Raw genomic sequence first — 14,064 nt, 5'->3', positions numbered from 1 at the left:
TGACAGCTAGTACGCTTATCAGCAGAAAATAACTATAAAGTTCTTTTTATTCAGCACTTATCATTGAATGACATACATCTAATCTACAGATTTTTTTTTTTTGGAAGCTGAAGAACAAGTTTGCATACATTCATCATCTATGTTTATCTGAATAATTTATAAAACTTACCTATATCTATGTTATCTCTTCCTAGGGCAACAAGTGAAAGAAATAGTATTTCTCTGTAAAGGCTCCTGAAATTGTAAAAAGAAATGTCAATTTATATACTGCAACAATATACCACAAATCAATCTATATTAAAAATAGATTGAAGCATTTAAAGATATCTTATTTTTAAAAAGTGGCATTTCAAATGTGATTTCCCATCATTCAGAGTCAAGAAGAAAAAGAGGTGGCTGAAAGAGGAGAGGAAGAGGAAAAAGTGAAAAATAGTTTCTCCTTTTTTTTCTAAAATAAGTTTGTGAAAGTTATCGCAAAAAAGAATAATATTTACCAAACTGAGTGATAAATTTGAGAACACTGCTGAAAAACAGTGCTTTTTTCTTAAAAAAAAACACACTATGAAAATATATTTCATATTACAAGCCTTATTGTTGTCCAACCTTGCTCCAGCTAGGCATGTTCGCATTCTTACCTCTGTCTTTTAATATGTGGCCATTTGTTCAATCTTTCCAATATTTGACTCATTGGTCCATACACATCATTCATCTTAATGCTTTTCACCATACTTCTCAAGAGCTCCTGATTAAAAGAGTCATCATCTTTTTGCAATAAATGGACCATTGGGTACTTCTGGGCTGAAAAACATTAGAAATGCTGTAAGAATAAATATATTCTTTGTGTAGCAAGTAGAAAGCTAATAAAAAAGGTGGGAGGCTACACAAACTGTGAAAACGTTGACATATATGTAGTGAACAAAACAATAAACATCAAGTCAAAATAATATCAACATAAGGAAACAAAAAGCACATAAGAGAAAACTCAACAGCTGTAATGGGTCATGAGCTATTTTCAGGCATATGATCCAACACTGGCAACAAAATTCTTAGTAAGCAAATTCTAAAAATAAGAGAAGTAGCTAAGTGGATGAACTGTCAATACAAGTTCAATGTATCACTGAAACATATTCCCTCTTATTCCTCCCTTCCCAATGAACAAAAAGCCACTGGAGATACTGGTCAATGATTTGAAACAGGTATGCGAGAAAACTAAATTTGTTCAAGCAGTTAACTGCTAAACATACAACCACCCTCCCTCCCTCTCAAAACAAGTCACACAGAATAGCAACACCAAACTTAACACTCACTCTCAAACAAAAGAGTGCGATTTTGACCTGAAAAACAAAAAGTAGTATGATCAAAAATCAGTTATGTATCTTGCGTGAACTATCCACAAAGACATCTTTTTTTCAAAACACATTCTTTAGTTGCTCAAAATGAAAATTGTTCTTTAAAAAAAACCCACTAAAAACACAAGAAACAGAGCTTACTCTGAGCATTCCACAAAATATACAGAGGCTGCCTTGGATCCTGATGCAATTTCATATTGTCCCATAGCATCTGAATAAGAACATATTTACTGTCCTCTGACATACAATTTCGCGGAATCTGAACAGGAGAATGCATACATAAAGATATTTTATTACAAAGTCACGACAAAGGACTTCTGTATTTAAAATATATCTTGACATCTATAGGCCTCATGGTAAAAAGCTTTTAAACTGCTGTAAAACCAGAGAAAGCTAAATCTGAACAGGATGTCAGTGACATAGTAAACGAGTATTTTGCATATCTTCGTACAGTCCTAAAATCGTAACTTCCTCCTCCTTTTACTGTTTAACTAGTCAAACTGCAATAAAACCAACTAGAAACCTTTCTTCTTTGTAACTGAGGATCACAAATTACATTGTGACTAGTAAGAGCTAAACACTTACCCTACACAAGTACTGCTGAGCCCAAGTTCGAGTTAGACATATTTTCCCCTCAGTTGACACATTCTTTACCAATTCAGGACGGGGCCCAGCACATTGTAAGACACATTTCTAAGAGTTACTGAATTATCTAATGATTTCCTATATGGGAAAACAAGCATTTCTTATATGTCAATATTTCCTATCTAATTCCGTACCTTGGAGTTCTTATTACAGTGCTCAGAAGAAAGTATTAATCCTGGTAAGTTGCTCGGCAAGTCCAAGCGTCTGAAATACCACACCAAATTCCAGAACACAATAGGATGATGATCTACAAAGTCCGCCACTGTTATTGCATGATCCCCTTCATTTTCAAGTAAGCTCTCAAGCTCTTTCCATACCACTAGAGGACTGAGATAAGGAACCGTTATAGGATCAGGACTAGGTAAGCGCCATTCTAGGCCCAAGGAATCCTATGGTAAAAAAGGAAAAAATGCCATTAGTTAGAATGTAACTATCTTTACAAAGTCTTATGAATGCTTTTGTTCCCTATGAGACACACCAACATCTAAAAGCTACAACTAATATTAGTTTAAATAATAAAACTTAGTATTTGTCATAATTTGGGATGGTTAATTCTGTTCTCCTAATTCATGCTGTTTCATATTTCTCTAATCTATCGCACACTTGAAAAAAATGACATTTAAGGTAGAAAAACTACACACTGTTGGTCCTTGCAAAGTAGCAGGCAGGCTACCAGTAGGAATGATATGGCTGATCTTCTGGTTTTCCTTCTCATCTTCTTCCAATGGACCAAAAGTACTGATACTCCTTGCTACAGGGTGACTTGTACATTCTGACCCAGAGGTATTTTGTCTTCTTCCTGAGGGGATCTGGATACTTCTGGCACAAATATTGTCATGCTGCTTAGATTTGCTAGGAGAAAAAAATAAAATTAAGAATCTCGCTTTTTGTTTTACTCTGAGTGCTCAAACATATACACAGACAGAAATAAACTGGAAACAATCGACCTGACACCTCAAATTCTATCTTGTCAGCCACCACACTCATTCATGCTACAGTGCAAGTTTTATTCCCCCTTGCACTGATAAGGAACACAAGCATCCTAAGAGAGTCATAAGATTTGCAGAATTACAGATGCCTACATGAATTTTTATATTAGGGATGAAATGGTAAACACCATGCTGAAAAAGCATGATGTGGTTAACTCAGAGGTAAGGGAGGGGCAGCAAGGAGATCCTCTCTCAAATCAATTTCTCCTCTTCAGACAGTATCTTATTAAATTTATTTCTGTTGATGAGAAATACACACACATCCACAGAGACCCTGAGTAATTTCTATGCGGAAAATGCAGGTTTACCTATTTGAATTTATATCCTCTTGAACAGACATTAGAGATGTAGCAAGGCCAACAGTAGCTGCAGTGTTACAGGACTTCCCGCTCTGATTTGCAAAAAGTGATGGGAACTGCATGTTTTCTGTAGAAGGGCTGGACTTCAGAAAATAACTGCAGGGAAAGCAAAAGCTTAATATTATCTAAAAAAACCTAAACAAAAAACACTTTACAATTATGAGCATTCAAAATTGAGGAAAATTCAAATAATGTTATTACCGTCCAGGTCGCCGAAGATCTCTAATTTCTATGCTTAAAAAAGGCAGAAATAAATTGCCACAGAAAGGACACGTGGTATTGAGATTTGAATCATCTGCTGTCCAACCTGCCATGATTTCTTCATCATGAACCAAACAGTCACAAGTCCGACATCGTGAACAGCTTGAGATGAGGACCTGCATACAGCAGAAAACAGAACTCCACTATAACACATTCTCAAAACCACTCTTCTCTTACAAAGCAGTTAAAACTGTAGCCAAAATCTTTGCTCTTAGATGAATACTACTCAACACTTGCATACAAGTTCAGTTACGTATCTGTCTCCAGGCTTTAGGTTGGAACATTTGGATTTAAACTTATGTATTTCAGAACAACTATTAAATCTTAAATCCAAACTGCATTAGCAGACATTGATATGGTAAATGACTGGAATGAGCATTTATTAAAAATTTATTAAGTGCAGGTCTTTGTTCTATTGTAGCAAGTAGACTGGGATCTGGAACTATGCTTGTGAAATAAAAACACTTTAGCTAAGTGGGTTAGGTGATCCTTTTATGGCTTCCCAGAGTAAAACCAGCCAGTTATTCGATCATATTTTTATTAACAATAACATGTCATTTGTAATCCGTTTGCAAACAATAGTACAGGAATATTTATGCAGCTACATAAATTGTTCTTAGAATTTAAACACACTTCTATAGTGACTGCCAGTATAATAGAAAGGGGAGATTAAAATAATCAGTCATTAGTCCAAATCCACTGAAACAAGAAAAGAAAAAAAAAGAAAAAAAAAAGAGCCACCCAAAACAAGTTTAATAGTGAAAAGCAAAATGATCTTACTAGAAGCTACAACAAGAAATATAGTTTTCTATTCTGTATTTTTAAATGTATAGTGCTATTTAAGACTTGGTATTTTCACTTTAAGCAAATTTAGCTGCACAAGGGATTTAGATGCCTGAATTCAATGGCATCCAATTCTCAAACCCTTGAGAGTTTAAGGACCAAAAGATGTGACCGCAATAAAGACATTTCTAGAGCAGGATTTGAAATGAATCCTACTCTGTCACAGAAATATTTATCTATCCTTCAGTGGATTAGTTTTAAGCTTTGAACTTTAACAGAGATTCAGATAGCATTTATATTTAAAGACATATGCTTTTAGCGTATCAATTAAAATCAATACATCATCCTGTACCTCCATAGCGTAGTTCTGAAACACACTGGTACTACTTGTACTGCAAGAAGATATCAACTCTGATTTGTCAGGTAAAGGGAACTTTGAAAGAGAACCTATTAACAGAAGAAACCCAAAGCATTAGTTATTCAGAATATACATTTTTAGTCAAACAATACTGCAGTTATAAAATGTGTCATGGAAGATGCAACAAATCAGATAGACAGAAAGAAACATGAAGCTGGAGTGTGAGGCTGCCATCTGCCCAGCACCAACAACGGCAAAAATAAAATCTACCAACATAGAATTTCCATATGTTCAGTTTTCTTCTTTTACAACAGTTGGTAGCTTGGAAACAAATTTTACAGATTAAGTAATTCATACCCACACTTCTATCTGGACAAAAACTAGGGAAGCATAAGAGGTGCTGCTCGTGACTGCAGATATCCATGGCCCTTCTCTTCGCCACACTAAACGAGCCAGGCTCCCCTCAGCCTCAGGATGCCCCAGTCCACTGCCCCTCTCCAGTTCCTCCACATCCCACAAACCAGAGAGCCAAATTGGGGCATACTCTCCTAGGTGCTAAGTGGAGGGATCTAAGTAGACAGATCTTCCTTTCATCCTGATTCTGCTTAACACACTCTACTCTATAGTAACAATAGTACAGAAATTGATATAACAGTCACTACCAATTATCCAGTGCAGATTAGGAAAAAAAAAACAAGTCTGTCTGATAATCAGCTTTAACAGTGGCTTATAGGAAGTGATAATTTTCCAAAAAGGGTTTTTACTACTTCTAGAAAACAAAACCAAACTAATAAAGTTACCTTTTGAAAGTTTTTATAGATGTTTTCTGGAGCTGTACAGCTTACACAAATAAGATGATTACCTGAATACTGAAGGATCTAAAGGGTCTCTTATTTGCATAACTGTAGCATCCAGAAACTTATTCAGGGACAGGACATTACTGTGCAAGTTATTCCACAAGAAAGAACATCCAAAACAAGGTTCTACAATAAAAATATCCATAGGTATGGACATAGGTATATGAGCAATAGTATGCAGGAAAAGAAAAATTTACTGCTTCCAGAAAAAGGACTAATAACTAGGATGATCCCAAACTGAGAATTATAAAGAACAACTTCTAAAACTTGAATATTTTTATTCAGATCAATGAATGCAATGCAAAAGCTGTCTCTTACCACATTGGTCAAATTGTTTTGATGAGCCATCATGGGAAGCTGAGCTTTCTAGGCTTGTCCTGCTGAGGCCAATTCCCTTAATTTCTGATGTGGTATTCTCCTGAGGAGAAGCACTTTCAAAATCATTGCAGACATCTTCATCAGTTAGAGAAGTAGATTCTGAGTCCAGAGCTCCAAGAGATGAAACACTTGCTCGGTCTGAATTTTGATCCTGAGAGAAGAAAACAAATTCCACTGAGAAACGGAAAGCAAAAATGTTTCTGAAAATAAGAGGCAGCCTTCTCTGTCTCAGTAAATTCAAGGTATTAACTTCCCTCCTTGAAAAGTCACTCAGCTCAGATCTGTATTCAGAACAAATGTGAAACAAGGCGAGTTTCACTCAGGGTTAAACAGCTACATGAGGATTCTTTTTAAGAGATTCTCCGAATAAAAAGATCTAAATGAAAACTTAAACATTTTCATCCTATAACTTTTTCCCATCATTGCTATAGAAGTTATTACCAGCCATAGGAATGCATTAGGATAGGCAAGGCATCACTGATACTTCAGTTAATTAGTCTCAGATTGCTTTTCAGCACATTAAGACAATACACCAACAGCAAACTGCGTCTATTTTCATTCCCAAGGACTGGGAATAAAATGAGTTTTGGTTTGAGTTGGTAGCAGCAAAGAACTTTCTAAACAAATTACCTCAGTTCAAAATTAGTTCAAGTTAAAGCACTTTGGTAATCAATACAAGATTTCCATTTTTTTTCATAAAAGCTGAAAAGAATTAAAACCAGTATTGTTTATTTAAGTATTTTTTCTTTAGGTAAATAAGGGAAGGGATAGCAGTCTTCTCTGCCCTGTCAACACACTACAGTACACTTAGGTTTTCCCATTAAATATACTCTGAACCCATGCTAGACTGAAATTTTGTTCGATTCAGGACAATAAAATTAGGGTCCTGGAAATTGAAACATGATTAAAACAAATTACTGCACACAGTCTACCATGATGCATGCCATTCAAATAGGATTCATCACATAGGAGTCAACGATTAAACCTTTACAAAGCTTCTTCCTTCATTTATAGGAACTTAGATTTTGGGGGCGGAAGGGGGAAGTAATTATAAAAAATTACCTTTGAGGATGCAGCGTACATTGTAAATTTTGAGTACCACTTGCTAGCTTTCTCCGCAACCCCTTTTCCAGCAGAAAACATGCTGCTTTTTAGAACGTCAAACTTAGGTGTTAACAGCGTATCCAAGTTGAATGACGGTGAAGACACAAGCGTTAATGCACTAGTTGCATCCTGTGGCTGTTCCTTTGCTGGACTGTTTGGGGAATAAGCCGGGGAGGACCAAAGCCTGTCTCTTGGCCTTTCTTCATTTTTTGCGTGATAACTCTTGGATTTGGTAAGACTGGATGGCCTTGGGGAGTTTGGGGGGAGGCTGGACCTCCTACAAGGTTGGATTACTGTTGGGCTCTTTTTACTAGCATTTCTGTCATCATGGGGTTTTTGCAATTCAATGCTTGGGGCACGACTTGACAAAGGGCTGCTCATGTTGTTCATGTACATGACTATTTCTTCAGCTAAATCTCGCCTTGCAGATGGAGTAGAAACACTTCTATCATCATCCTCATCCTCATCCTCTTTCTGCTGTTCTGTCTCGGCAACCAGCAAGGACAGTGGATCAAATCCAGTTTCAACATCTGTCTTTTCAACTGGCTTTACTGGAAAGCTGCTCTTTCTTTGCAGCCTTCTAGATTTTTCACTGGAGGTTTTCACTGCTGTAGATGTTTCAGGTTCTGCATCCAAGTCTTCCAGATCAAAGATAACAGGAGACTCTGTTTTATCTGTAAAACTGCAATCAAAAGCTGCATCTTCATCACTGGATTCTTTCTCCAGGCTTTCTCTCTTAGATCCTAAAGAGGAAGTTCTGATATTAAGAGTTTTTGGCCTTATGCTTTTCTGTAATGCACTAGATAGGATTTTGGCATCAGCTCCTAGTTTTTCAACAATTTCTCCAGGGTTTGCTTCCTGATTTATTCTATTTATCATGAGTCCCACTAAGCCGTCTCCACTCAGGTTACGGTTCCTGCTTTCCCATGGTATCTCCCTTAAGTCAGGTTCTATTGCGCTTTTATGTCTCTTTCTTAAGGATTTACTTTTTATAACTTCTGCTTCACTGGCATCCTCAAAAGATGATGTAAACAGCAATCCTACAGAACTCTCTGAAAAACAGATGAAACAAGGTGCTTTATTTCTTGCTATGCAAGAAAACTAACCAAATTACAAAAGAACACAAATTTGTCTCATCTTTCAAACAGTTGACAACACTAAGAGATGGAGTTCACTATGTATTGTGCTAGTGATTGAAAAGTTGAGTTGACCATGGTCATCACTTTTAGGAAGGATCAGACGATAAAACATTTAAAAGGGAGTCAAATCATACAACTCAAGAGTACTTTGAGAGACACCATCAAGAAAAATCTCAGATGTATTTAGTTTCCCCTTTTGGAGACATACTCCATTATTAACAGGTTTGAAAGCTAGGGACAGCAAAGGTATCTAGGACATGGCAAAAAAAGCAACACTTTCTAACCTGATGAATTAGAAATAGAGCCAACAAGAGTCGTTATTGTCAGAGAAATTTCCATTGTTTTGCCAGAGCATAAAGATGCAGACTTTAAAGTATGATATTACAGTATTTCAAGCACAGCTGACAGTATTATAATAACCAGATTTGACATTACTCAAGAATTGTGAAAATGCCCGAAAGTTTCTTTTAATTGCACTGCATAGAAACCTCTTGTCCATCCTGAAAGAATTTATTAGTTGTTGGAGGTTATAAGAAAAAAACCAAGACCTGGGATTTTCTAAGCAGATGTTAATTATAGCCAAAAAAAAAAAAAGGCAAACAAGAAAAAAATCTGGAAATGCAGAATATTCAGATGCATCTCCCTGACACAGCATGTGCAGACTCTAACCTAAACTCACTCCCACAAAGTTGCTCCCACAAATTTCATTGGCCACTGCCATTACAGCAATAAAATACTATAAGTTTTGCGGACAACAGAACTCAGGCACACTACTTAGAGCTCCTGTTAGAAATGGAATATATATAGACAAAACTGCACAAGAATCAAAATCTATTTTCTCTTCCACTCACCCGTGCTAGCTTCTGCTACGGTACTGTCAACTGTACCATTGAGCCGCACTATGCTAGAAGGAGCTTCGGCATTACTTGAGTTCTGATAATTTAGTTTAGGTAGGCAGTCACCACTCCCTTTTGCGCTTTCCACTTCGGACACTGTATATAGAAAAGGACAGACAGTTCTTTAGAATCAAAGCAACTTAATTTAAATCTCAAGTTTCCATTACCTATTAGATGCTTTATGCAGGATTAAGTGACAGCACGTTGTACATATCCCATGATGCATAGGCTGATATCTACTTGGGCAGAGGTTTTCAAGCTGGAACATCTGAACTATGGACATTTAATTCTTGGCATTACTTTTATCACTGAAAGTTCCATGAGCTTCTGTACACAGAATCCAAGTAACCAGTACTTGCATATAAAAATTTGTGGTGGTTGTGGAGACTAAGAGCACCCTGTTCGCTTGCAAAGGATAGGCATAACAGTATTTTCTCCTGCCTTTGCAAGAGCTCAGGGCCAACGAGCCTATCTTCGTACAGATCTCATTACCCCCATGACCATGACTACACAAGAGACATGAAGCAAGTGTTGCAGTATTTATATTCACCTCTTTTAGATACGAAAGACAAATTCTGTTGTCAGGTGGCTACCCAAAACAGGCAATTACTTCTCTACAGGAATTCGAGCAACTTAATATTCTCAAGCTGTATTCAAAAGTGCAAAACATTTTCAGCACATAATATTACTACAGAGAGCCACAAACTTGTATTATTTTTTGCCATAATTAAAACAAGCTTTCAGCACAATTCACATTTTCGGTGTCTTCAAAAGTCTCAATAAACCTAAATAACCTGCCTGCCATCTTACAGGTACATTCTTATGACCATGGGTAACACACAAATTTGCAAGCAAACTGAAGAAAAAATACTAATACTAGAAGGAAGACTGTGGTGAAAAGACGACACTGAAGTAACTTTTCTGGTTCCATGGTTTCTCACACTTTTACACCACTTCCACTTGACAAGGGGATAGTTAACTCAAACAGTAGGGGAAAGCACACTGAAAAATTTAAATAATTATATTATTAGGAGAACATTTATTGTGAAGAGCATTTTCAATGAATGTATATGGGAATCTATAGTACTTATACATTTTTACTACACAATCTGATCTGCTATCTGCTTGCATAAAGTCTATGCTGCTCAACTGCAGTTAAGGGAATCATGAGCAGCAGATGTAAAACCTGAAGAAAAAACAAAGGTCCACAGCAAATCCAAAGCCCTTCTCGTTTCTGATGCATCTCCAAATTTTGAGAATTCCAGGGAGCTGAGTAATTTAGACCTCTCTCACAGACCTGCAAAAATTCAGCTGTTCTCCTCTTACGGGATTTATAAAGAAAACAGGCTGGTAGAAAAGGCTTTCCTGTAGATTATACCTATAAAGCAATTTCATTTTTTTAAAAGACAAAAGCATTAAGCTGTAATTATCATTAAGCCTTTATATTACCATTATCACTTATCTGAAACAGAGGAGGGAAAAAAAGAACTGCAATTTTAAAAGTTAAGCCATTAGACATCCAGAAAATTACATTTAGAGAAAAGAACTTAAGGCATGGGTATAAATGGGCATTATCACATACACTCACTGTAAAGAAATCAGCTGCCCCACTTAGCTTTTGCTGAAATCCCTATTTATCCACACTGAACTGAGTATCTGTATTCAGAAGATACATACGAGAACTGGAGTCACTCTCTCTCTTATCCTCTTTTTGTTCTTGTATATCTTGAAGACAAGTTTTCCCTTGCCTGGCTTCTTCTTTGAATGATGTGTTATTGCCAAAGTCTGAAAGTCCCCCTATCATATCAGGGCAATGACAGAATGGTATTTAATAGCATGACATTGTTAAACAGAATAAATTGAATATCCACAGTAATTCAAAGGCCTCTTATCAAGTACATTCAATTAACAGTGAACATTTTACCACAAAAAAGTGAGAAAAATTATTGGCTTACTTTTACAGTACAAACATTGAAGCAATGCTCATTAGGATGAGATTAAAGGGGTAATTTGCAACGTTGCTTTTTAAATACTGTACTAAAGCACTGCTTGTCTTTGATTCTGTTGCCTGGTTTATTTGATCAAAATGTCACATCTTTTCAAGAACTCTAAGAAGCATCTAAACATGGTTTCATTTTAGCATAGTTTGTTTCTCAGAGTTAATGCATATAATTCTCATGGTTTTACTCTAGAAAGTAAAAAAATTGAAACAATGCAGCAGCAACCATGAGTTTGTTTGCAAAGTAAGATTAAAATAAAAATAACCAACACCACCCAAAAAAACCCTGCAAACATTCAAGCCACTATCTGGTCATTCTTAAGACAAAACGCTGCTCCCAGTGTAACTAGTATAGTTTGATTGACTGATTTCAAGAACCAAATTTACTTAATACTAACATGGTTGTTCCTCTTCCAGGTTGTTATAAAGCACCAAAATAAAGCAAATTAACAAAGCGGATAAGAAAGTTTCTGTTCGCTGTAACTACTACGTGAGCACTTCAAGACACACACATTCCACATCCTTTGTCCAGGTCAACCTGAAGTCTTCAGCAGTCCCACACCACCTTTAGGGGATTTACTCTCACACAGTTTAGGAGTTAACAGTAAGCACCTGTCCAGGATCAAGAGGGTACAACATGGCTGAAAGCCAGCTTCTTTCCCTCTTTTTCCTGAAGATGCTGCACTGAATGTCTCCAAAGAGGGTAAAAACCTTGTTGCTATTGTAAAGATAACAAAATATTCTGGAATTTATGGAAAAGCTTTTGGGATTGCCTGAAGAGTCAACATCCATTCTAGCTATGTGCTTTCATGCAAAGAAATCTCAAAAAATCAGATGATGTCAAAAGCAAATACCATTAATTATATAAAGGACCATTAGTAATACCATTAATTAGTAAAGGACTAAATACAATTCCTTAGTTTACATGGTCTGAGTTGCAACCAGCATCGCTAAGCTCTTACACAGTGCTTTGCAGAGATGGGTTTCAAAAAAGTGTTTTATCAGGAAGGTCAGCTTCATGAAGAACAGGCAGAAATAAAGTAAATTTGTTCAAGGTAATCCAGAAGGCTAGTGATAGAGCCAGAAGTAGGACTGTAGTCTCCCGAGTCTAGGAGAAATACTCTAGCCACAAGGCCATCCTATCTATTCTGTTTGTCTGGGCAAAGATTTATTTGTACATATTTGGAATCACAGAATAGCCCTGGTTGGAAAGGACCTTGAAAGATGATTCAGATGATCTTCGTAGATTTATACATGTATATTGTCAAGGTCTTCCAAGGTCAACTACAATTAAGCTAACTATATTGCTGGTGCTTTAAAATGTACTATCTTGCTTTACTAGTAGTAGGTTATAAATACTGTGAAAAGTAGTACCTATGAAAAATACAAACTACAGGTAAATCACCAGCATGGTAATGTAGCCATTTGAACATCACATACATCTTTACTGGAAAGAAAAGGAAAGAAAACCAAAATTTACAGCCTCAAATATTGTACTTATATTCTAGATAAAAATAAATATGATCATTTCAGTTGGTACGCAGCATTTGCAAACAGTACTACAAACTCATGGACTAGTTCTAGTTGCCTTTTAACTAACATCAAAAAAGGGGAAAACAAAAAAAAGGCAAGGCTGGACAGAAGTTCTGCCAGTTATGAGACTGGCTGTTGTATGAACTAGGATAATTATCAAATTGATTTCAGGTTCATATTTTGTCTCCATGAAGATCTGATACAATAAACAAAGAGCAGATTATTTTGCATTCAAAGACAAAAAAAAAAGCTGTTTTTTAAAAATTATGGAAGAACTTTTTTTTTTCCTGTAATGGTTTTATCATCAAATTCACAACAGAAAGCTTTTTGAAATAATTTTCTTATCAGCATGAAAATAAAAAAGAAAAGGATGTGAATACTCTACCAGGAATGGCTGTATGTGAGGTGCTTGCTGGTAGCTTTTTCAATGCTTTTTTAAACTGTGCTATTCCTAGAACAACGTTTCGTATTTTCATCCATAGGAAGTAGCCACCTCGATTGCTTGAAGGCCAGGTACTTTCCAAAACAGCCTATTTTGGAAATATCGAAGTCAAATAAGTCATCTTAAGGAAGAGTCAGGTGTGAAATCATTAACTTAAATTTCAAACTGGGTTACATTGGCAGTTATAAAGTAGACTTCTAAACCTACAAAACCAAAGAAAACACAATTATTCTGTCTTGTATTTCTTCCAGTTACTAGAAATGACAGAATTACATCTGAACTGCTCCCTTATTTTGCTTGCTTCTATTTGCCTGGATAAAAATGCATTTTTTTTCCCTCCTCTTTCAAAAATACTTACTTTATTGTAGTAGCCGTAAGTAATGGCATTAGGGTCAACACCAGCTTTCTGCATTTCAAAAAGCACTCTCACTGCTAGCACAGGCTGACCATACTGTCCACACAGTTGCATGAGTACTCGGTAGCATACCTGAAAATACACACAAGTTAGTATCACGCTTCTATAGTCAAACGCGTACTCCATTCAATAAAACCCACAGGCTGTTTCTGGAATTCGGCAGTGACTTATTTTACCTCATCAGGTGGATCTATTTTTTTGGTGTGCATTTTTTGTAGCACATCATATGCAGTTCTCAGAGCCCTGACTTTTGAATGGCACACTTTCACATACGCAGGAAGGCAGATAAACCAAAGACCATAGCAGTGACGTAACAAACACCTGGACCACATCTGTGGTATGGATGAGTACTTCTTAGCAATTTTATGTGCAGATTTAATTTCCTGTAAAGAATCATAAAGATTATTTGTGTATATTTACATACACATTGCACAAACCTACATGTTAAAAAGTGAACATGTATCATTATACCTACAGAAACTGCAACATTAATACGAAAAACATACTCAAAGTGGGAAAGAAAATGAAAGCAGAGCAAGTGATACCAAAACCAGTTG

At 36.3% G+C, this 14,064-nt stretch overlaps 1 protein-coding gene across 10 annotated transcripts in view; it reads right to left on the bottom strand.

Moving 5' to 3' along the window:
* Positions 1-14,064, bottom strand: part of DENND4A (DENN domain containing 4A) — a 61,735-nt gene that overhangs the window by 3,884 nt on the left and 43,787 nt on the right. For 7 of the 10 annotated variants that reach the window (XM_075159752.1, XM_075159755.1, XM_075159759.1 and 4 more), the window contains 16 exons: positions 13,684-13,890; positions 13,451-13,579; positions 13,036-13,180; positions 10,796-10,915; positions 9,074-9,214; positions 7,042-8,135; positions 5,920-6,130; positions 4,739-4,833; positions 3,544-3,719; positions 3,292-3,438; positions 2,636-2,846; positions 2,129-2,383; positions 1,491-1,608; positions 1,308-1,334; positions 636-798; positions 170-234 (listed from right to left, as the gene is read on the bottom strand). In XM_075159752.1, the coding sequence (XP_075015853.1) occupies positions 170-234; positions 636-798; positions 1,308-1,334; positions 1,491-1,608; positions 2,129-2,383; positions 2,636-2,846; positions 3,292-3,438; positions 3,544-3,719; positions 4,739-4,833; positions 5,920-6,130; positions 7,042-8,135; positions 9,074-9,214; positions 10,796-10,915; positions 13,036-13,180; positions 13,451-13,579; positions 13,684-13,890 (3,304 nt within the window). The remainder of the gene's footprint in view (positions 1-169; positions 235-635; positions 799-1,307; positions 1,335-1,490; positions 1,609-2,128; positions 2,384-2,635; positions 2,847-3,291; positions 3,439-3,543; positions 3,720-4,738; positions 4,834-5,919; positions 6,131-7,041; positions 8,136-9,073; positions 9,215-10,795; positions 10,916-13,035; positions 13,181-13,450; positions 13,580-13,683; positions 13,891-14,064) is intronic. The other 3 variants (XR_012675189.1, XM_075159756.1, XM_075159757.1) reach the window with 3 other exon arrangements.

The sequence above is a fragment of the Calonectris borealis genome, chromosome 11 (assembly GCF_964195595.1).
Source record: "Calonectris borealis chromosome 11, bCalBor7.hap1.2, whole genome shotgun sequence".
Lineage (NCBI taxonomy): Eukaryota > Metazoa > Chordata > Aves > Procellariiformes > Procellariidae > Calonectris > Calonectris borealis.
The sequence above is the reverse complement of the archived record's forward strand: the minus strand, read 5'-3'. Positions and strand labels throughout refer to the sequence as shown.